At 40.9% G+C, this 24,912-nt stretch overlaps 1 protein-coding gene across 1 annotated transcript in view; it reads right to left on the reverse strand.

The window, feature by feature from the left end:
• Positions 1-24,912, reverse strand: part of LOC149197497 (uncharacterized) — a 265,068-nt gene that overhangs the window by 210,064 nt on the left and 30,092 nt on the right. Inside the window, exon 3 of the mRNA XM_089408710.1 lies at positions 17,116-17,134. Coding sequence (XP_089264836.1) covers positions 17,116-17,134 — 19 coding nt within the window. The remainder of the gene's footprint in view (positions 1-17,115; positions 17,135-24,912) is intronic.

The raw sequence follows: 24,912 nt of genomic DNA on the forward strand, positions 1-24,912 counted from the left end.
CTGCAAGCTATGAGGCCATTGGCCTACTACAAGTCTACAGTGTACACATGATAAATCATCAAGTTCATCACCACTACTAGACACAGGATCATCATCAGGAGCTACATAGACATCATCTCAGAGTCTAAGGATGCCTCAGCCTGATCTGCAACCTCAGTATCAATGCTACCAATGACAATAGAAGTGGACCTAATGGAAGCACGAGTTTGTCGACCTGCACAACTAGTGCCTTCCATTGGTTCTTTGCCTTTCCTTGATGCCGCTACTGATCCTGGTTCTGATGCCGCCACATAATCTGCTACATCCCCCGCTAAAGCCATGTTGATATCAAAATCAGCCTCAAACACAGGATCTTCAGCCTCCTCCACCCATTCTGATGTTGGATCAATATCGTCCAACAAAATGGGATCTAGATCAGGTGATTTGCTCATCATTTGGTTCCTCCTCAATCGAAGGTTGTATTGCACAAAAACAAGATCATTTTACCGTTTTTGTTCCAAACAATTTCTCTTCTTCGTGTGTATGCGCTCAAAAACAGACCAATTGCGCTCACAACCTGAAGCACTGCAAGTTTGACTGAGGACTCTAATTGCAAACCTTTGCAATTGAGGACACTGGCCACCAAATGACTCCCACCAATGTGCTGCAAAGAAAAAGACATTAATTAGTAACTTAGTTTATAATTTGAATTGTAAAGAACGTAAACAATTTTAACTTGAAAAGAAAAACAAAATGGAAATTGGAATTGCTTACCTAGTTGGTCCACATCTCTTGCCATCTTTGCCAAGTTTTGGCCAAAAGTACCACTTGCCATATTGAAAACAGTAAGTTGTCTATGTATTTCCAACTGGTCTACATGGCTAGGGACCATGCACTCCAAGCAATCAATCAATCCAGCTCTGACCTCCCCATCATGCAGATCTCCTAGCCAATTTTTATAGTGATACTTTGGGTTCAAAAAATACCCAGCTGCATGTATAGGACGATGGAGTTGATTGTTCCATCTGTTATCAATGATCTCCCATATACGGCCATATTTAGCTAACCTGTCCTTGTAAGCTGCCCGTATCTGCTCCTTTGCCTGATCCATAGCTTCATAAATGTAGCCCATGGCCAATCTTTCCCCATCCACCAACCTTAGCACCTTAACAAGGGGCTCGATAATTTTCACAAGCTCTAGAGACCTTTTCCAAAAATAAGTGTCTAACACTTTCTTTTTGGTGTCTTTTCCATCTGGTCTACGAGCCCACCGAGATTCAGACCATTCTTCAGAGGAAAACATTTTCTGCAAGTTTTTATGTTGACCATTGAGACATTGCAACGTGAGGAAGTGAGTTGCAAATCTCGTAATTGCAGGCCTAACAAGCTCTTTGCCCCCAGTGTGTTTCCTCATTAGGTTCAATACCCATGAGTGGTTGTAAATGTATTTTGTAATGCACTTGGTATGCTCTACAGTGTTTTTTACCCGCTCCACTTTGCCTATATCCTCAAGCATGAGGTCTATGCAATGTGCAGCACATGGAGTCCAAAATATGGTGTTATATTTGGTCTCAACCATCTTTCCAGCAAGAACATAGTTTGAGGCATTATCAGTGATAACCTACACAACATGTTGCTCCACAACTTCCTGAATAACGTTATCCAAAAGCTCAAATAGAAGGGTTGCATCCTTTACCTTATCAGATGCATCAACTGATTTCAAAAACATGGTTCCTTGAGGGCAAGAAACAAGGAAAATAATGATAGTGCGGTTCTTTCCATCGGACCATCCATCTGACATAATGGAACAACCTGTTTTGAGCCATGAATCTTTAAACTCAACCAAATACTCATCAATGGAAGATATCTCTTTTTGCAAAAGAGCTCCCCTCAAGTCATGCATACTAGGGCCTTTGAAGCCCTTTCCTGCAGCTATAACAAAGTCCCACATAGCTTGGTAATAAGGTGAGCGAGTAGCATTAAATGGGATATCTGAATCATACCACCATCTAGCAATGTATTGATGAGAAGTTTCTTTGCATTGTCTTTTCCAATGTTGATCCAAAGTGGGTTGAGAACTTGGCTGGGAGGAAGTGGGATTAGAAGAGGCAATGTTGGCAGAAGATGAGAAATAACTTTGGATGTTTGTTCTCTTTGTTCCTTTTGCTGGTTGGCCAACAGAAGGATGAACATAGTGAAAGGGGTCATTGGTGGAAGGGATAGAAGAGGAGTTTTGAATCTCATAATCATCATACCCACTCTCTTTCATGGCTTCTAATAATTCCCTCTTCCTTGCAATGTCATCTTGGATGGCCTTTTCCCTAGCCTTATCCTCATAAAATTTTTCAAGCTTGGAAATGTATTCTGCTCTAATAGGACCTAACAGTGCATTTGGTGCATCACATGGCTTTACTTGGCCTCTTATCCCAGCCAAGTGTTGTTTCAACCTAAGAATACCCCCACCTCCAATAGATTTATGGCATAATTTGCATATCATTTTTCCATCAATTACATCACAATGAGCCATGCACTGTCCTTTCCTTTTGGAGCCATGTTTGCTTGAAATAATAACAATTTGCAAAGAAATCTGCCATTTAAAAAAAAAATTGCAGCTAAGCAACATGGAAAACCAAAGATAAATGTATGAAAACAAATGCACATGCAAGCTACAAAATTTGATAGCATAGAGCTAGAGAGTTTATAGCATACACGATAGATCATAGAAGTGAGAAGTTTATAACACATTAAAAAAAAAAAAAAAATTCATGGACAGTGGACCCAAATGAGGAGTTATCAAGTGCAAATCCTTACCTGGAAATGCAAACTAGCTTCCTTAGCCTCCTCTTGAAGATGGCAACTCCACTGACAGCTACACACTATCTCCAAAATAGCTCCAACTCCAACTCCAAGATGACTACTTCAGCAAAAACTCCACACTCTCCAAGCTCACAAACACTCCAAATCAGTTGTGTGAGACAAATGAGAGTGAGAGGGGTCTCTTATAGCTTGGAGAGGGTGTTTTTGGAGGGAAAACACCTTTAGTTCCCCCCCAAAACCCCTAAACCACAGTCAAAAATCCGCTTTTTGCATGTTTCGGTGGGCGTGCCTAAAACCGGCCGGTTTTGTCCTAAACCGGCCGGTTTTCACCGGTTAGGGCTAAAAAATGGCGAAATGGCCTTTCCAACCGGGTTTTTTGGCCGGTTTAGACCGGCGGCCTTGCTAACCGGTCGGTTAGACCGGTAACCGGTTTTTAAAAACGGTTTTGAAAACACTGGTCGTATGGGGAACAACGCACATGTTTCGTGTCCCTGGAAACGGGGCCAAAATGTTACTGCTCAAACTTGCAAGGGACCTAAGGGGATTCCTAAAGGGAAAATGCTAGGCCAAGGGCAAAAAATGGAGACGTAGCCCACTGTCACCTCAGCTAAGGCTCCCTTCTATTCATGAACTTTCACCAATGGAAGGAGACCCGATATGTATGGAGTCACTAATGAATGATAAGTCAATGGATATGAGTGACCCACACCTTTTCCCAGAAAATTTGAAGGATAGAGCTTACTTGCTTTCTAAACAAGGTACTCTGAGTTTCTAGGGAAAGGAAGAGAGGATTTGAGGGCTACGTTTAAGGGAATAGGCTTGTGAAGGAGTTCCCCAATCCCTAAAATCCCTATTAGAATTGGTATCTTGGATACTTCTTGAAGAATAGTCTTTTGAAGGAACGGGACCACACAGGGCCAAGTGGGCCCTATCTAGGATATGAGGAAGGTATGAAGCAACCAATGATATTCTTACCCTAGACAAAGTGGGGGAAAGGATCAAGAGAAGAATTTCACCTGAAGATGTTGTCTTGACCCTATGAGGTACTAAACTTGGGGATGGCAGGGCAAGTTTTGATCACAAAGCTAGGGCTTGACTTTTCATCCAACTCCACTGTCGAAATGGCTTCAAAATTGGAGGAGGACAAGAGGAAAGGCCAATGCAGGAGACCCTAGGAGATCGAATTTTTTTTATGGTTGGCTTGTCGGGAAATTGATGCCCTAGTCACCCCAATGTGGTTAGTCCCGGAAGAATGTGAGACAATGTGGATTTTAGTGACCACCCTTGGTAGATCAATGCCTTAACCTTTGGGAGAATGGAATCTATGTAGAGTAAGAGTAGGATTTCTTGGTTCCCAGTCAAGGAGGCCTCAAGATCACTTTGTTTGCCTTCTAGGTCAAGAAGAAGCAACCCTCCAGCTTTTATACTTCAATATGCAAGAGAAATGGCTTGTCAAGGTCAAATTTTACCCCTAGTAGATTTCGCTCCTATTACATGGCCCATACATTGAAGGAAATGCTATAATAGAGACAAATTCTACAATATTAAGCAGTAAATGCATGCAATAATTTTATGCCCTGGAACAACTAAAATCCCAGCCTAACATATATGACAAAAGTAAAAAAAAATAACATCAAAAGCACGTACTTAAATGTAATAGAGTATATCCAGTGATTCACAATTGACAATAAAGAAGCTCCAAGAGAAGATAGACCAATATCCATACGTCAAAACTCATCCATAAATCTCCAATTCAGCCTTAGAAAAAGTGTGAAAATCTCGAGAGAGATAAGAGATCCAAACCAAAATAATGATGAGAAATGATCTCACCTCGCTTGTATTTATAGACAACTAAGGAGTTTGAATTAGCCTCCCTGGACTACATAAGCCCCAAAAATAAAATAATGTTCTAATAATACAACCTTTAGTGACAAGCCCACCAAACTAGCTCATAAATGAAAAGATAAGCCTCTCAACAGGTCAAATAATAATATATGCATGTCGTAGGGCCCTCTAAGAGGCCTAATGAGATCCATGGGTGCCATAAATGAAGAAAAGGACCCTCAAGAGCAGTGGACAAGGGGGTGGCCCCTTGTAATAACCTGTGGTTCTCCAAATGACATTTGGGAGCACACAACCTGTGGTTCTCCAAATGACATTTGGGAGCACACAAGCCTCCTGATGGGTCTCCAAACAAATCAAAGATGCAAGTAGATAGCCCTCAAGGGCTAGGATGATGGTGTAGGTGATACCACATCATTGTGCAAGTCCTGTATCATCTGCCAAGTGTATGGTGTACAATTGGGGCCAGTTGGGCATGATGGATCATATGCATCCTCCTCGTCCTATAAGTGAACCACGAGCAATCTCTGAATGGCCATGGGTGTCCATGGAGTACAATCTGTTGTTGTGGAGGCCCATGGCTCTCAACACACACCCTACATGTGCCATTGTAGCCCTCTGGAGGATTAGGACCCCATATAGGGAGACCAAACACAAGGTGGGAACCATCTGCAATCTTGCATAAGATCCAATGCGTCCCCTAGCCTTCCAATACAACAAGTCATTAGAGAAATCGAGTAACTGAGCTTACCTAATCATGGACCACAAGTGGGACTTCATAATGGCTTGCCTTTCCATAATGGGCTTCGGGATGTGCCAATGTCTTCTAAACTCCAAATGGGGTTAACCAATAATCCTATTAGGTGGTTTCTACTTCTAAAGGGGATAATATAGTCAAGGTGCACCCTTCAAGAGGTGGTGGCATGTGACAGATAGATGAATCGATTAGGAAATGAGAAGGGGCAGCCCTAGGTCACATGTTGGAGTACAAGGGTAGCTAATAAGAGGGAAGCCCACACTTGGGTTTATAGTGTGTAGGAGGGAGCAATTGTGGTACATAAGGTGCCTCGGCCTTGATTTTTCAACCCTTCCTTATATGCCTTTTGCATTTTCATGATTTTCTTTGATTAATTGCTCAGGGCTGAAGGGGTCAGACCATGATGTATAAGATATAGCGGTGAATTCCCCCTTTTAAGGTGGGGCAGTTCATCGCCCACCAGGGGTTGGGACAATCATGGGTTCCTATAAGATGAAGAAGGCTCATAGAACACGTAGGAACCAGGGTGATGGCCATGATGATTGGGTAGAGGTCATGTATTGGCTTTTTGTTAATTTTAGGTATGCTCTATGCTTAGAGCAAATTTACTTCAATTTTCCATATTAGCTCAATATCAATTCCACATTAGCAACCACATTTAGCATGATAATAAAATGCAGATAGAACATAAACATTAATCGCAAAAGACAAGCCAAGACAAGAGCACACAAGATGTGGCGCCAGCCAGGGACAAACCCCAATGTGAGGAAACCCTTGATCAATTCTTCTTATGTTCTTCAATAGTTCAACACAGAGAGAGAGATAGTACATATACATCAGAAGTCAAAATTTTGACTTGACAAAATAAGAGCAGAGATCTTCTCTACGAAGATGACACATGAGGTAGCAGATCTGAACTCAGGTGCTTCCATCACCATGTTGTACCTATCGTTGTGTTGCACCATGTTGCACCCATCATCACTGCGCATCATCAATATGTTGCACCCATCATCACTGTGCATCATCAATGTGCTGCACCATCACACCATGTCCATCATCACTGTGTTGCACCATCACACCATGTCCATCATCACCATGTTGCTGCAAAACATGTTGTTGCACCCATTCATGTTGTCGCATCCATCACATCATGTTGCACCTCATTATGTTGCAGCATTCATCATCACGCTGTCTTCAAACTAAGACATCAGCCCCAAGGTAGTCCTAGCTATGGTGTTATGGCTTGCAGCCTAGCACATAGCAATGCTGAAGAGAATGTCTTCACAACATCCTTATTGCTGCACAGTCATGCCCAGAACAGATCTCAAATGTGCCACGCTGTCATCTACAGCAATGTGACATAGTGATCTGACTTTCCTTACAGCGTCTAAGGGTTCCATGTGGACCTGTTTAACTTAATCATTTGGCTGATAGGGTCCTCTCCAACTGCGGCCAAGATGGCCTCCTTGAGGGCTGAGACTAGGGCAGTATTGGCCCTACTTTGACTGCGGTTTGAAGCACAAATGACAGCTGCTAGAGACCTTTATTTCGGTGGTTGTAACCTTCACCTTTCACTGTGGCTAGGGCAGTTAGATGCCTCTCTAAAACTGCGGATTAGACTGAGTGTTTAGACTGTGGATGAGGAACCTTTTAGGTAGCGTATGGTAGCTCTCTTTGACTGCTAGAGATCCCTTAGGACTGCAGCCAAATCCTTTCATTCTTTGTGGCTAAGTTAAGACTATAGTCCTCCCAATAGGACTGCGGCTAGGGCTTGTTGCCTACATGACTGCGTATTAGTTAGGGCATCATTAGGCCAGTGGTTAGGGCTTCTCCATACCAATGTTAAGCTTCTCTATGGCAGGCGTAGAGCTAGGGCATCTTCTCTTAGGGCAGCGTATACTCTTAGGATCTCTCCTCCCACCAAAACCCAAATACAAATGGAGAGGAAGAGATCACAAGAGTTGTGTCTAAAATGACTTGCAAGGCACCTCTATTTATGCTAAAACGTTGAGCACAAGTGGGGGAAATTTGGTTGTTGGCTGACCTTGACAAATTGTCCCATAACATAAATAAATTCATATCTCCATGAATACATGTCGGAATCATATGATCTTTAGATCAATCCTACACCTCTCGACGAGAGGAATCCAAGAAAATTATCAATTGCCATTAATAAGTAGACCCACATGGAGTTTGGCCCTAGTTGCCAAGTTTAACACTCCCTCTCAACTAGGGAGAACTCCATCTGCCAAACTGTACTATCTCTGCCATCAGTGCCCTGCACTACTCTGCTCTACTGAACTATGAAGAAGAAGAAGTGATCGAGAATGTATCATACCATCCTCTATTGACCCGAAGTCAGTCCCATATAAAGAGAGTGTCTCATACCACTCTTATTGACCCGTAGTCAGTTCCAAATACAGAGTGTCTCAAACCACTCTTACTGATCCGAAATTAGTTCCAAATAAAGAGAGTGTATCATACCACTCTTACTGATCTAAAATTAGTTCCAAAAGAGAGTGAGTTATATCACTCTTACTGACCCGAAGTCAGTTCCAATTGATCCCAGATCAATATCATCCTAGCATAGGGAGTACGATAGTAACACGATGCGTCCATCGGTACTACTATGGTCCCTATCCTCATTTCCCTACTCATTGGCCAAATGAGAGGTACTTCCCATGAGTCCCAGACTGCATGGGTAGGATGTCTCAGCAGGAGAAGGATGAACCACTCATCTTGCCTACATGTCGCCAGGGGTATCCCAGGGGAAGGCTGAACCACTCACCCTGTACACAACAAATCACTAGGGGAAGGCTGAACCACTCACCCTATGACTGTGTCTCAGCAAGAGAAGGATGAACCACTCATCTTGCCTACATAGCAGACCACTAGGGGAAGGCTACTCACCCCATGGTTGCTCATCGCTCCAAGATGTACTCCCAAGCCCCTCGGAGCTCCCAAAGCTCAATGTCCATATCATACAAGACCCTTAGGAGAGAGTCTCTCCACGACTCCTAGTCGTTCTCGGAAAGTCAAGAATTTGACCTTTCCCAGGGGCTTCGACAGAATATCGGCGACCTGCACATCAGTCCCAATGCGATGGAGCCTTCTTGCTCCTCGATGTACCATATCCCAGATAAAGTGGTACCTGATGTCTATATGCTTGGAGCGACATAGAACACGGGATTCCTAAACAAACGAATCCCCCCTCTGATTGTCATAGAAGATCATGATGGTATCCAGCACGTGTCCAACCAACTCACAGAAGAGATTCCACAACCAAACAGCTTCACACGAGGTCATACTCATAACTATGCATTCGGCCTCAGCAGTGCTCAAAGCAACCGACTTCTGTTTCCTGCTCATCAAGGATATCAAAGTAGAACCCAAAGAGAACCAACACCCAGAAGTGCTCCTACAATCCTCCACACTGCCTGCCTAATCAACATCAGAATAATCATGCAACTTCACATTTCCAGCAATGTATCTCAATCCATGAGAGATTGGAGATTGTGCCCTTAAGATATCTCAAAAGATTCTTGGCACCAATCCAGTGAGGCTCAACCATATATGAGCTCAACATGCTAACTGCAAAACATATATCCAGACGGGAGTTCACCAAGAACATCAATGCTAGTATGAGTTTATGAAACTCAGAGGCATTTCCTTAGGTTCGGAATCACTACCGCATAACTTCTTAAAGTTAGGCTTCATCGAGGTAGTCACAGGCTTGCAGTTGACCATTCCAAATCTGGGATCCAACTCCCTCTTACTTTTGTAAATGAAAGGGTCTGTACCTACCAGAAAGAGATCGTCCACATAAGGTACCAGTATGAGAGGCCTATCATCAACAACCTTAAAGCAATGGTTTGGATCGGCTTCACTCCTAATGAATCTCAACTTCACCAGCTAGCTATCAATCCTCTCATATCAAGCCCGGGGTGTTTGCTCTAAATCATAGAGAGCTTTCTTCAACCTACATACATGAGATTCCCGATCATGAATCTTAAACCCCTCGGGTTGTTCCAAATCTATGGACTTGCTACATGAGGAGAATGGTCCCCTTGTAAGTTTTCCTTTAATACATCTCGGACATGTACCTCCATGCTCCTTCTTTGAATTCAGGCATCCCTGTCACCATCTGATTCACATCGGGTAGGGCCTTACAATGAAAACCTTTGGTGCCATAGAAGAGATGTGTCACATGACATGGTCCCCAATGGACTTCCTGCAACTTGATACAAATTGCCAACCTTGAACCCATGAGTAAAAGTATCTTGAAAATTCCATTTTCAAACACGTACCTTTCCATATATGAATGTCACCTTGAAACCTTTGACTTCCATTATGAAAAGGACACCAGGTTCTTCTTGAGATCACGTACATAAAGAACTTCTTGTAAATGAATCATGCTACCCTCATTCAATTGAGGGGTAACATTCCCTACACCCTTTCTGAGATAGGTGGCATTGACTCCAAGTATAATCTCCACAATTGTTTCCTTCTCTATCATATTAGAGAGAGCTTCCTTCTATCTGATGAAGTGCCTTGAAGCACTACTATCAATAAGCCAAATTCCCAAAGAGTCTGGAGGAGAAGTAGTAGAGAGGGCCAATATAAGGTAATACTCCTTTAGCTTATCAGAAACAACATTTGATTCTTCATACCTAGAGTTCCTTGCTTTCTTTGAAGAGTCGGCCATTTCCTTGATGACCTGCGGTCCCTTTTCCTTTTCCATTGTACCTGTCATTCCTCTGATCATTGAAGATGCCCCTAGAATGATTGTTATCATCATCAAGTGATGTGTCCCTTCTATTTGGACACTCCTTCGCATAATGGCCAAACTCGTTGCAAGCAAAGCATCTGCCTTTCCTTCCATCCTTAGATCTGGACATCCCATTGAAGTGATCTTTAGGTAGGCCATCAGATGCTTCTGCTGCGCCACTCTGATAATCTTCTTTGGTTCGACTTCACCCTTGGTGAATTTGAAGAGGGATGAGGAACCCATTGAGCCTTTTTGTCCTTTCCAACTGTCTTCAATGATTGCTCTTTCACTCTTGCTTGGGCTTTGTCTTCACCTCAACTCTGATACCATGTTAATTTTAGGTATGTTCTATGCTTAGAGAAAATTTACTTCAATTTTCCATATTAGCTCAATATCAATTCCAGATTAGCAATCACATTTAGCATGATAGTAAAATGCAGATAGAACATAAACATAAATCGCAGAAGACAAGCCAAGACAAGAGGACACAAGATGTGGCGCCAGCCAGGGACAAACCCCAATGTGGGGAAACCCTTGATAAATTCTTCTTATGTTCTTCAATAGCTTAGCAGAGAAAGAGAGATAATACATATACATCAGAAGTCAACATTTTGACTTGACAAAATAAGAGCAAAGATCTTCTCTAAAAAGATGACACATGAGGTAGCAGATCTGAACTCAGGTGATTCCATCACCATGCTGTACCTATCACTGTGTTGCACCATGCTGTACCTATCACTGTGTTGCACCATGCTGCACCCATCATCAATGTGCTACACCATGCTGCACCCATCATCATTGTGCATCATCAATGTGTTGCACAATGTTGCACCATCACACCATGTCCATCATCACTATGCTGCACCATCACACCATGTCCATCATCACCATGTTGTTGCAATACATCATGTTGTTGCACCCATTCATGTTGTTGCATCCATCACATCATGCTGCACCTCATTACATCATGCGGCACCTTATTACATCATGCTGCACCTCATTACATCATGATGCACCTCATTATGTTGCAGCATTCATCATCATGTTGTCTTCAAACTAAGACATCAGCCCCAAGGTAGTCCTAGTTATGGTGCTATGGCCTGCGGCCTAGCACATAGCAATGTTGAAGAGAATGTCTTCGAAACATCCTTATTGTTGCACAGTCATGCCCAGAACACATCTCAAATCCGCCACACTGTCATTTACAGCAATGTGACATAGTGATTTGACTTTCCTTACAGCGTCTAAGGGGACCTCTTTAACTTCATCATTTCGCTGCTAGGGTCTTCTCCAACTGCAGCCAAGATGGCTTCCTTGAGGGCTGAGACTAGGGCAGTATTGGCCCTACTTTAACTGCGGTTTGAAGCACAAATGACAACTGCTAGAGACCTTTATTTCGGTGGTTGTAACCTTCACCTTTCACTGCGGCTAGGGCAATTAGATGCCTCTCTAAAAATGCGGATTAGACTGAGTGTTTAGACTATGGATGAGGAACCTTTTAGGCAGCGTATGGTAGCTCTCTTTGACTGCTAGAGATCCCTTAGGACTGCGGCCAAATCCTTTCATTCTTTGCGGCTAGGTTAAGACTATAGTCCTCCCAATAGGACTGTGGCTTGGTTAAGACTATAGTCCTCCCAATAGGACTGTGGCTTGTTGCCTTCATGACTGCGTATTAGTTAGGGCATCATTAGGCTAGCGGTTAGGGCTTCTCCATACCAGCGTTAAGCTTCTCTATGGCATCGTATAAGCTTTTCGATGACAGCGTAGAGCTAGAGCATCTTCTTCTTAGGACAACGTATACTCGTAGGATCTCTCCTCCCACCAAAACCCAAAGACAAGTGTAGAGGAAGAGATCACAAGAGGTGTGTCTAAATTGACTTGCAAGGCACCTCTATTTATACTAAAACGTTGAGCACAAGTGGGGGCAATTTGGTTGCTCGCTAACCTTGACGAATTGTCCCATAACACAAATAAATTCATATTTCCATGAATACATGTCGGAATCGGATGATTTTTAGATCAATCCTACACCTCTCAATGAGAGGAATCCAAGAAAAATAACCGCTGCCATAAATAAGTAGACCCACATGGAGTTTGGCCCTAGTTGCCAATTTTAACACTTTTGCCCAAGTGCTAAACATGTTTGTCTCGACCATCTTTTGCACTTTGTGGTACATTTTTCCTGTTGAATGTGGCCCTATATGCTTTTATCTTTCTTTTTAGCTACATCAACCTTCGGGCTTCATTCCAGGCCGTGACCCAACGTGTGGTCAGGGGCAAGGAGCATGCTAACCTTATGTGTACCCAATGGAGGAATGTGGACCCAGGTGAGAGAAATGATGAATGGGGTAAAAATGAATGGATAGAGGGTAATGTAAGCGGATAAGGGAGCGGGACCACGCAACCAAAATCGGGGTTTCCCATGAAATACCATCCTTAGAACCAAATAGTCAATAAAAGAGATCACAGGGGACTAGAACCCAAGGTTAATTCCTAAAAGGGGTCTAGGGGACAAAAGCACATACCTAGCCCATTCTTTCCGCTGAATCTCTCCATTAATCCATGCCCAAAAGCATCCATGATAAACAAACTACAATTCTCAATTTCCAAATGACAAGGCATTCCTTTAGATTCGGGAGGCCCAATTTCAAACATACGATCATCGCAGATGGGCGAGGGACCACATGGCTAGCTCAAGTGGCAAAGAAAATGGCACAATGAGCTAGCTAGTTGCTGCAAGGGGTCGTTGGCTGCTGGTTGAGGACCATCTTGGAGAAAAAAAATCTCCTAGGGATACCCACAAAATGGTGGGTAACACAACCCAAATTGGAACTTGCATTGCCATTGGAAAATCATTCCTGCAACACCTTCCGCATGCAACTCGACTAAACAACTCGCACTTCCTCCAGCACCTGTCTGCGGCAACTAGAAATTGATCTGCTGCCCGTCTCTACGCACTGGCTAATTCACAATGCCTAGTACGGCCTCTGCGCAAATAAATTCGGCCTCCCTTCCTTTCACTGGAATGCTGGAATCACTGTGGAGAATTTCTCCAAAAATTCTCTCCTCAATCTCTCTGCTGAAACCATGTTGCTAGTGTCCCCATCTGCGTCCTTGTTATCACCGCAAATCACATCAATGAGTGCCTTTGTTATGTTCTCCAAACCCTCGTAAACTTGCTCTTATAATTTCTCGTGGAGAAACCAATAGCCATGTCCTAATCACAATCGATAGTTAAGATCATCTTGACCCCATTAGTGACTTTTCTTAAAGTCTCTAGAGCAAAATTGATTTGCCTCAATTAATTTGATTTAATTAACCATTTTTCCTAAGTTTGACTTAGGAAAATAATTAATAATTGGCTAATTAATCTAAATAAGACATTCATTGCGAAACCTTTTCTAGGTATTGGAGAAAATGTGTTCCTTAGCCTCATAGACACCATAGAGACTAGAAAACATGTCCACTGCTACCAAAAACTAACACTCCCTCTTAGCGAGGAAGGTATTCTGCACTACTCCCATCTTATCCCTAAAGTACACAAACTTTGCCTTACCCAAGGTCTTTGTGAGAATATCAGCAGGCTGTTGATTTGTGGGAACAATCTATAGCTGAACTAATCTACGTTGCACAAATCTCTGATGACGTGGTATCTAATGTCGATATGATTCGACCTATCATGAAAGACTTGATTGGTGCAAAATTCAAATACAAACTTCGATTGGACAAGAACTTCTACACGGGTTCAATGTGAAGATAAAAGAAGTAGTTCAACATATTTTTAAAACAAAATGATATTTTTGAAAAAAAAATTCTATCTTGTAATTCACTTAGTCAAGAAGTGAAAGTCTTGTATTTAGAAGTCTAAAAAAGTGTATCTCATGCATGCCTAACTTAGAATGGGAGTAAACTCAAAAATAGATTAAAGTTTTGGTCTCAGCTAAAGCTATAAAGACAAGTCAAGGTAGAGGTTTCCACTCACACTTAACCAATTGAGAAGTGGAGCGACTAATAGAGAAACAGAGTGTTGATTTGTGGTAGCATCGAATGTGCTCTAGCCATGAAAATTGGTGGAAAGGCTAAGGCACATAAGATCTCCAAGACCCGGAAATGGTTTGGGGAAATTCCACCCAATTGGAGAGATATTAAAATAATTAATATTTTTGATGGGGTTCCTAAGTCTAAACTTAGGAAAATTAAAATATTAATGGGTATTAATATAAAACTGGGTGAGAATGTTCTAAATGACATGGATCAAGCCAAATCTAATCTTAGTCGTTGATTAGAGACTTAATCTCGGTCGTTGAAGACTCAACAGGAAAAGTATAAGAGGAGGCTTGAGGGTCAATTGGAGATACACCAAACTGATCAGTCAGTTCGATTTTCTGGAGCGGGGCTTGCTGAGAAAATTCGAGCTAGTGGTCTGTTGCAGCGAGGGCAGTGAGTACATAGCAGAGAGGCAGGGATAGTGCCAAAGGGTCAGCGCAGAGACCGAAGAGGCTGACGCAGAGGCAGCTAGAGCTACGCAGAGGCAACTGGGGACTGCGCAGAGGCAGAGAGGCCTACGTGGGTGACGCAAAGAGGCCAAGAGCTGACGCATAGAGACAGGAGGCTGACGCAGAGGCTTCAGGAGCTACGTTGAACCTAGCACAGCTGATGCAAGGCCAAGAGGAAGCGCCGGAAGGATTTTCGTGGGGCAGACTAGAGCCGAGAGGCTGAATATCTGTCTCCGAGAAGAGGTATCACTGTCGTGTAACAATCTCTGTTGGGTGAGCCATTTCTAGCACCCTAGTTGTACTCAAGAATCTGCATAATAATAAAACCCTCATAACTGTTGCACAAGTTTTCCCGAATTGGGTTTTCCCGGGAAAGATTGTCCAAAAATAACGGTGTCCCTTGTGTGTTTGTCTCAGTATTTCAGTTGCTGATCTGTATATGAGTTAAGGTTGCATTTGTGTTTATTTTAGTTTTTATATTTATAAATAACTTGTTAATAGAATGAACAAGTAGGAGAAATTAAACCAGATAATGCAGTGGGGCTTTTTGATGTGTCAGAGTTAGAAATTTCAACACTGAGCAGGAATTCATGCAAAGGCAAAGCCAAGCAGTAGTCTGTACAGTTCTCGTACAGTTCCATACAGCACAGTCCAGACAAGTCGTACAAGCTATCCAGCAAGATGTACAGTAATTTTCTACTGTTTCTGGTTTTTTCCAACAGAATGTACCTCTCAAGCATGCCATGCAAGCTGAATTAAGCGTAATTTCAGTAACCATGCAGTGCTATTTTTTTGCACAGCTTTTGGAGGTTTCCTTGTAAGTTTTTCAAATGAATGAAAATTTTTCCAGCTATTTTGTGATTGATGCTATGGTCTGAAATTTATTTCTGCATTAATTAAATTCAACAATTACATTGAGATCATAAGGACTTTAGTCACCTAGGCTTGGAAATTTTAACAGCAGCACAAGTTGTCTAGCAGGCTGTACAGCAGTTTTCTGTTGTTTCTGAATTTTTCCAACAGGCTGTATCTCTTGAATGCCATGCAAGCTTAGTTCAGGGTGATTTCAGTAATCGTGCAGTGCTGTTTTCTGGGTAGCTTGTGGAGGTTTTCTTGTAAGTTTTTCAAAAAGAATGAAAAGTTGATTTGAAGGAGTAATTATCTGTCTATGAAAAAATAATTTTTATGCTTCTACTATTTAATTTCCAGCTATTTTGTGATTGATATTATGGTCTGAAATTTATTTCTGCATTGATTAAGATTCAACAATTACTTGGTGAATTGAGATCATAAGGACTTTAAACACCTAGGCTTGGTAGCCCCAAGGGTTAGCTCAGCTGGTATAGTGCCTGTTGCAAAGTACCTCGCCAATCAGGGGGTCATGGGGTCAATTCTCCTCGACATGCTTGGGGTTAGGCCCTGCTAATTTGGCCGGTGGGATTAGATCCCTTCGGATTGATCTGCCCGGATTTTCTCGTGGATGTAGCGGTCACCCAGTGCCCATAAACCACAATTAAAAAAAAACACCTAGGCTTGGAAATTTTCACACCCCAAAATACCCGTTGTAAATCTCTAGGTTAAAGCATATGAGGAAGTGACATGTGCAAGAAATTTGGCCCATTGGGAAAGCAAGCTTTGTGACTATTTAAAAACATTTCTATGTAAGGTAGGATAAGAATGAATATATAAAATCATGCCTCCACTAAATTAATATTTTTTTGAGCTGACATTTTACAACTTATATAGAGTCATGGAATGAGAATCTTGATATTATGGCCTTAGCAGGGCACTAATTGTTTTGCTTAATCAACCATGGAAATAGTCATGAATTTGACAATATCATAGGAGTTGTAACACCTAGGATCTATATAGGATACTCCTACAAAAAGGGACAGATAGGTTGGCCAAGGCACCTTTATATATACATATAATAGGGCACTCCATAGTTTAACTGGTTGGAACTAAAGCAGTGCGGTTTGGTCCATAAGGCAATCTTCCTGATCTGTTCACTTTAGGTTGAGATCCATCTAGTCAACACAAGGGAAGATCACAAAGCCAACAATGCATGCCAACATATGACATCCTAACTCCTGCAACTAGTATACTAAGCCTCTAATGTGAATTTCCAAGTAATTGCAAGTACATGAGACTAGCTGTGGTAAATAATACAAACAGAACTTGACAACAAAACAATAAAGGAAGAAGATACAACAAAAGACAACTTCATGCATCAATCTTGTATTAATTGGAATAAAAACACATTCTTCATCTGATGTCATGGTACAATGAGATAAATTCATGTCAAAGGGACATCTCAAGAGGCAATTTGGAAAGAGGCCTACACATTTATTGAAAATGGTTGAAGTTAATATGGATTTTAAAAATAGAAGAAAGGAAATGCATGCATCAAAAGAATAGAGTAAGAATAGATACAAATAAGTTGTCTTGTAGCTCACCACGATGGTCGAAAACCACCTGCAAAATATTCACACACAAAAACAAAACTTCAGCACTCAAGAATAATGCATTCTGAAAACAAAATAATTATGTTGTAATTCCTAAAATGACACATCTAAAAACAACAAAACAGTAGGCAACCATAGAATAATGTTGCACAATAAACAAAGTAAGCATAAAGAACATAACAAACAATATATTAGAATGGTAAGCTTGGTTTGAAGAAGCTATAGTAGAAAGCACTTTCATTAAGATCATTTGCGATGTTAAAATGTAAACAACAGTTCCAGAAAGGGATCTACTAATTCTCATTAACAAAATTTAATATATGTGTACAAATTACAATTTGTGCCTCGATGCTCTACTCGAGCTTAATGCCCAAACTCTAAGAACCTTGCTCAGACTAGCCATGTACTCACAAACCTGATTCAAATGACAAAACCCTATTTATTCCTTTCTTGGATAATTGATTAGCTTCTCTCAACTCTTCATCTACCTCCGGCATCTCTTTATGTCCAATCTGGCTCCTCAATTTCCTTTGGAACTCTTCAAATCTGTCCACATCAGTTCAAAGTCCATTGCAACCCCTTGTCTTCCCTAGAGCACTCCTTATTGTGAATGTTCATTATGCATACTTCCTATTGTGTTTTCATTCTTGCTACATTCCTCTGCACTATTGATGATTCCAACATCTCATGCAAACTCTTTCCTTACTTGTCGCATGTCTCCTTTACCTACACAAAAACTATGCACTACATTTTTCTCCTATAATGCCCATGCATTAACTTCTATATATATACACACTCAACGTCCCCCCATCCCCCCTAAATTTCCCTAAAATTTGGGGTTGCTCCTACATGTTCCCCCATGTGCATCTCCCCACTCCTGCATCCCTCTATCCTGGAAACTTGGTGGAACATTGTGAAAAACAGAAGTACATGAGTGCGCCTAAGAGAAAGATGTCAATCACAAGAGACAATACCAAAATTAAGTGCCCTTAGGCTTATAAAACTTCATGAGATAATACAAATGAGAGATCGAGTTGTGTCTCTATACACAACTCAAGTGAGGCATCCCTTCAAGAAGCGGATATGGACCCAAAAACCAAGGAAACGCACCCCAAGAGAGTTATTGAACCTACATATCAAGTTTGGTTAGGTCAGCCATAACCATACCCAGTGATACAATAAAAAGAATAAAGAATATGACCTTAGCCATATTTACAAGTACTGATGACACATGAGTCATGGCCATATGTACAAATTACACTAGTAATTCCAACAAATCTAATTCTGCAAATAACTAGAACTGTCTATCGTATGCATGTGCCTCTCCCTCATTCTACATAATCATTGTTTGCCCCCAAGACACTTTCTGCCGCACAATAAACTAACATATTTGAATCATCACCAAGTACAAGTTTTGCAACACTGTTGAGTAGTGCAAGTTGCTACCTTGGTCAACGTAAATGTTTCTAATACAGAAAAAATAGGTTTTGTGAAGTCACTGTTGATGATACCATTGTTGAACGTGGTATCATGCTAATCCGTTTTGAACTTGGTTGCTAGTTGCTTAAAATATGCCCTGGGCAAGCCCTTCTTGCAAATGGAATATTTAGAGGTGTTTTGTAACATAAACAGTTCTTGTTTATAATCAAAGATAGTTATTCTGTATGAAATATATTGATTGATAAGAATTGAATGAATGATACAATAACCCTCGTGACAGTTTACTTATAGCATTCACTGGTCACAAGGTAAAAGGGTACATGCCCCTTGAATTTTCATTTAATTAATTAATTTAATATTATTTATATTTATAATTATGTTTATAACATTGCCATCCCTTTAAAAATTGCTTTGTCCTCAAAGCAAGGGTAATGAGGGATATCACAGGCAAAAACTCCCTATTCCCAATGATGAATCTTCCTCTCGACTTAGGTGTTAATCTATTTTCCTTGAAAATGAATTTAACTTGATTGGCTTTATAAAACTTTAGGTCGTTGGTTAGTACACAATTAAACTTGATTGGATTTTGGGGGTTGATTGAGGAATGGGGGGGGCTAGGGTTCTTGCAAGCAGCCATGGTCGTCGCATCGCTATTTTTGGGGGTTTGTTCGGCACTTTTTTCTGATTTTATGCCGGATTTCGCTCTTAGGTTCTTTTTCCCGATGGTCCTTCCTTTGTCTGTCACATTTTCTGCGTTGGATACCTCTGTTCTCTCACCCTCTTGAGTTATGTGTTTGTCTTGTTTGGTCCAACCATTTTCATTTGCACAAGTGGCTCCTTGTTGGATCCACTTTGTCTGACTGGGTGTTGAATTGGCCCTGAATATGCCCGAGGGAGGGGGTTTTCCAGACAATCCCTCGGCATCCTCAAATTCTCATGCAATTCAAGCCCATCTATCTCCCGTTTGCTTCGCTCCTCCTTATGCAGTCGTCAATTGCTCGATCAATTTGCCGCAATCTGTTTCGTTGGCTTCCCCTGAGAATTTTTCCTCTAGCCCTATCTTGTCTAGTGGTATCGAGGGTTTTTCTTCCGTTGGGGCCTCGGTTCCCTAGTCTTTTCTCCTCGGCCTCTTATGTTTTTCAGGGTTTCCAAGGTTTTCATACTTTCCCTTGGAGTTATGGTTCGATGCCTCCTCCGGTGACTCATTTATTTCCATCTGATCTTGTGGACTTTGGTGTTGGTTCCTTATTCCCTATTGCTCCAGTCATATCTTCAGAGGGTCGTGCCTTTGTTGACGGTTTATTAAATCCTGGGGTTTGTTCGAGGTTCTCCCTTCCTTTCATCTCTCTGGAGTTACCCTCTACTAACAATGTTCTAAAGGGTTTGACCTCTCAAGCACTAGAGGGCAGGTCACCTTTTCAGGGTTTGGAGGCGAGGTGCATTGGAAAGGCGGGTTTGGTTGGGTCGGAGGATGGCCCGTCGGTAAAGAAGGCGGACTCTCTCAGGGTAAACAAAAGAAAAGTCACTTTGTCAAGCTCAACGAGAACCTACAGATGGCTTCGACTCTTGGCTTGGATGTAGCCATTCAACAAGCTGATTATTTTAGTCATAAATCTCTAGTCAGCAGGATTCATGGCCAAATATTTGGTCTTCCTTTTCTCCACGAATCGGTGGAATCCTCGGTCCGGCCTCTGACAAATCACCTTATCTCTGTTCGGGCACTTGCGATTCATGGGTTCTTTTTCCCGATGGTCCTTCCTTTGTCTGTCACGTCCACTTAACTAATGACTATTTAACATAATCAATATTTGATTATTTAATATTTATATTAATTTTATTTATCTCACTTGTTATGAATTATATTCATAACATAGCCCTTCCCTTCGAAAACTTTGTCCTTAAAGCTTTAGTGTTGTCAATTTTCTTCACTTAGTGTTTGTCATCTCGATGTATACAATCTGGTCATCGTTTCGTCATGTAGCTCATCAGTAATATTCCCTAGAAATTTTTTTATTTTTCTTTTCATTTATATATTTTTTATAATAATGCTTTTTTTAAATAATGTTTTTTTTAAATAATAATATTTTTTTAATAATATATATATATATATTAATTTAATTAATTAAATTATAATTTACATATATATTTGCTATATAATTATATATTATATGTTTATGTATTATATATAACTATAGTTATATAGTATATAGTATTCTATTAAATTAATTTAACTCCACTCTGCTGAACGATTGCATCGCGGTCATGACAGTTGACCTTGACTGTGACTCCCCATTCTTCCACGCGTTAATACCGTGGCTCCTGCTGCGTCTACCAATCATGGCATCGTGGCTCCAAGGGGACAGAGGCACCAATTGCAACGACAAGAGGTTGTTCGATTGGAAGGCAGCTGGATAATTGCAGAGGCGGGGGTTGCAGGTAAGGTTTCCACGGAACAGTATTGTGGCTGGGCCAATGTCTGGTCGGGGCAGTGAATAGAATGCAGGATAGTGGTGCAGACGTGGGGGATAGAGTGGACGATGGACAGGAATGAGACAGGGAACGTCGGATGGGTGATTCCCTGATGCGCTCGATTCTGGCCATCTCATTCCTGTAGCGGCCACCAAAGAAAATTTTACGCAAAATGGCACCGAAACCCTCAGCGAGGGGTTGCATGATATCAATATCAAAAAAGATGGTTGGTGGAACAGTTGGGACTTCAAAGAATTTACAAGTAGATGGACAGACAGCGGCAACGCGGACAGGAGACAGTGACGATGATAAAAAAATCCTTCGTTGTTCTTCCACGGAAATTATAATCGTGGGTGATCACAGAATCGAAGTTAGTTGAAGAAATGTTATATACTGACCTCTTTTATCGAATCAAATTCATCATCATCATCTTCAATTGCAATGGAAATGAAAATTGATAGGCCGCAGGAGGCGGAGTTGCCCAATCATCAAATTGTGAGACTAGAAAGATCCGCTGCTATTCCAAAGAAATTTCCTGAGCTTTTGCAGACCCTTGTGCTATTGTTCTTTCACCAACTTTATATATCGTTCTGTTTCTTCGGGATTTAGCGCTTCTTTCTCTATACTCTTGATAATTTGTTCTCTTTCTTCAGCCTTTCATTGAAAGAAGCAACTGGGTCAATGTCTTTTGATTGAGAAACTCTTCTTTCTGAGGAATTGGAATTCAGAGAAGAGTTTTGTGTGTAAACTGCTACGACTGTACAAATCTTTCTCAATCATTTGTTGTTTGTGTGTTTTACTGGAATTGAAATAATTGTGAAGGGATTTAGTGTTAATCTTGTTCTATGTTTCCATGCCCGGTGATAAAAATTTGATCTGGTATCGATATCGCTAGTAGTATATGGATATTGTTTGTCGTGGAATGTATGTAGAAGACTGATTAATCTAACAGAGACCATAGTGGCCTTGCCAAAGTTTAGCAGACTATCCAACCTGGTTTCTGAGCATAGCGTACTAGCAACCCCGTCACTTTCAGATACATTAGACACGAATCTGTTTTCAGTGTGAAATGCAACAAGAGAAGATGAATTTGCAGATTGAGATCTGGCCACTAAATTGGGCTCAAAATCAAGAAGAATTGCAAAGCTATCCAAATTCTCAGATATGGTAGTGGTTGTGGAATCAGGCAATGGACTAGATACCACATCTTTGTTGTCAGTAACTGGCACCACATCAATTGGACCAGATTCAGGCTCTTTCAATTCCACGTTTTGAATGGAGACAGCCATAGCAGAAATACTCACATCACCCTCACCACCTTCAAATCTCAGACCATTAGTTTCCTCATGAAGAAGAAAAGACTGGTTTGTACCTGGGATTTCATGGAGATCGCCTGAACCTTCTGCATCTTCCTCATTATCGATTTTTGCATAACTTTCCTTAAAACGTGTTGTAACTTCTGCACATGATTTTTCTAAACCCTGAAATGCTTCTTGAATTTTACTAAACTGCTCAACGCATTCAAGACGTGAACGTAATGGCACACTGTGTTGTGAACAACATTCAAAGACTCGCATCATTATATTGTGCGCCATGGCTTTGATACCACTGAAGCATAAAAACTGATAGCTTGTAGGCTTGAATGTAAAAATACATGAGGTATTTAAAATAATAATTTATTAATATATAAAAAATTGTACAAGTGATATGAAAGTTACAATGAGGCCCTACTTTTATACCTAAGCAGGTGGCCTTTCATGATTAGGCATGTCTTTTAGACATGCCTTTCCACTTAACTAATGACTATTTAACATAATCAGTATTTGATTATTTAATATTTATATTAATTTTATTTATCTCACTTGTTATGAATTATATTCATAACATTATGAGGGTATTCCATTCTGGTGCAGTCGTTGTCACCAGCATGGTCACTGTGTGTCCTCCCATCCAAAAGAAGGTGTATCAGCCCTTGGGGACTAATATGGCAGGAGGTTTTGGTTCAGCATCCTATTCTATGGCATATATGCCCCTGGCCTCATGTTTGGTTCTCTTGAAGTTGCTTCTATGGACCACGTCTCTGTTCCGGTATCCAAAGGATTGTGTCCTAATATCCTTCTTCCTAGTCCCTCGACTCCGAATGGTGAAGGGAAAGGAACTTTGATGCAAACTACTTATCTACGGATGGCCTTCATCTTGAAAAGGATCTTTGGGTCACAGTGGAGCAGATAAATGATCAGAGTGAAGTCTTTTCATCACATTCAGGGGTCTTAGCCTTTGTGTTTTCTCTGCAGATGTTAGCTCTCATTCCCTAGACTTGCTATTTTTTACTATCGTTTTACAATGCATGCTACTATAGGGTTTTTATCTCTTGCAGATCACAGTTGTTCTCAGAGTCCAGTGTTTTGGCAGTTTTCTAGGGCTTTTGGCCTGGTTTATGGTCATTTTGTGATATATACAGGATACCAATATTGTTATCACTTTTTGTACAAACCATTGTTATGCACTACTTTTGGTATTGCAACCTTTTTTCGTATTGTTTATATATATTTGCGCTATTGAGGAAAATGCTTGTACCCTCTGAAAGTTCTCTTAGTGCAGATGTTTTCAATTATTATCAAGAATACACTCCTGAAATGTATACACAAAATGTAAGTTTCTTCATTATTCTATGAATGAATATACCCAAAGCATAAATAAAACCTGCAAATTCTGAAGTAAAAATCCTTTAAATTGAGTGCACTTTGAGGTGTTATCAAGCTCTAATTGAGACCGTACGAGGTGTTCATTCATGTCAAGTACGCTTATCATTCTAAGAACTTCTCTGCAGAATAATTCGAACTCTATACTTTCTACATGGAAGGAACAGGATTTGTACATTATTCTCCTGAACACACGATGAAAAAATCGTCAGAGAGGAAGAGTTAGCGATTGCTAGGTTCCATCTAGAGAATAAAACACAAATAATTGAGTCACTTCCATGTGTTGGACCAATTTTCCTTGCTCATTGTACCCAGCGCTACCTCCTCTATGGAAAAGAATTAGTGAACTGGAACTAGAAGATCTCGAATGTCAAGAAAAGAGAGTAGCAAAGGATAGTCAAGAATGACTTCCCATCCCATGTAATCGGTGTCCATAACATCTTGGAACTATTGTCTCATTTTGTTCTCAGAGCAACGTTGGACGCAATGTTGCACAACTCATACTCGTATAAGACTCACATGGCTATTGACTCGGCAACTAGTATAAGACTCGGGAACGACCCATATAAGACTCGTATAAGGCTTGGCAAAATACAGAAAAACTTAAAATATGGTAAATTTTAGGCACAAAAAAGACACTAATGACAATTCCAATCCATATAAGCTATAAAAACCACAATATGTGCAATAATTCATAACATCATCTCATAGCTATGAAAGTATAACATAATTTATTCAACTTAACATTTAGAAACTAAATAAGAAAAGGAATCACGATTACATAATCAAAATAAAAAATGGCAGCAAGTCAAAATTTAAATACATATGTCATAAATGATAAGTCACAGACTCATAACAATCTTGAGTCTCATCACTCATGCACGACTACGCCTACAATAAGCCCTCGTGGAGTTACTGCCAACATTGGAAGGCTAAAGCAACTATGAGGGGAGTGCATTTGGAGTCTCCATTTGAGATGGCAAACTAGAGAGATCCTCAATCTCTTCATCAAGCCAACTCAAATCAGGGGACTCCTTCTCCACAACCGAATCAAACTCTAAATCAATACTATCCAATAAAATCAGATCTAGATCCTTTGGCTCCACTTGTTTTGTAAGCATTCAAAGGTTGTAGTAGATGAAAACCAACTTCTCCAACCTCTCATGCTGCAGGGTTA

Source organism: Pinus tabuliformis, chromosome 2_2 (assembly GCF_031772625.1).
Source record: "Pinus tabuliformis cultivar Carrire ecotype Pingquan chromosome 2_2, CPIR1, whole genome shotgun sequence".
Taxonomy (NCBI): Eukaryota; Viridiplantae; Streptophyta; class Pinopsida; order Pinales; family Pinaceae; genus Pinus; species Pinus tabuliformis.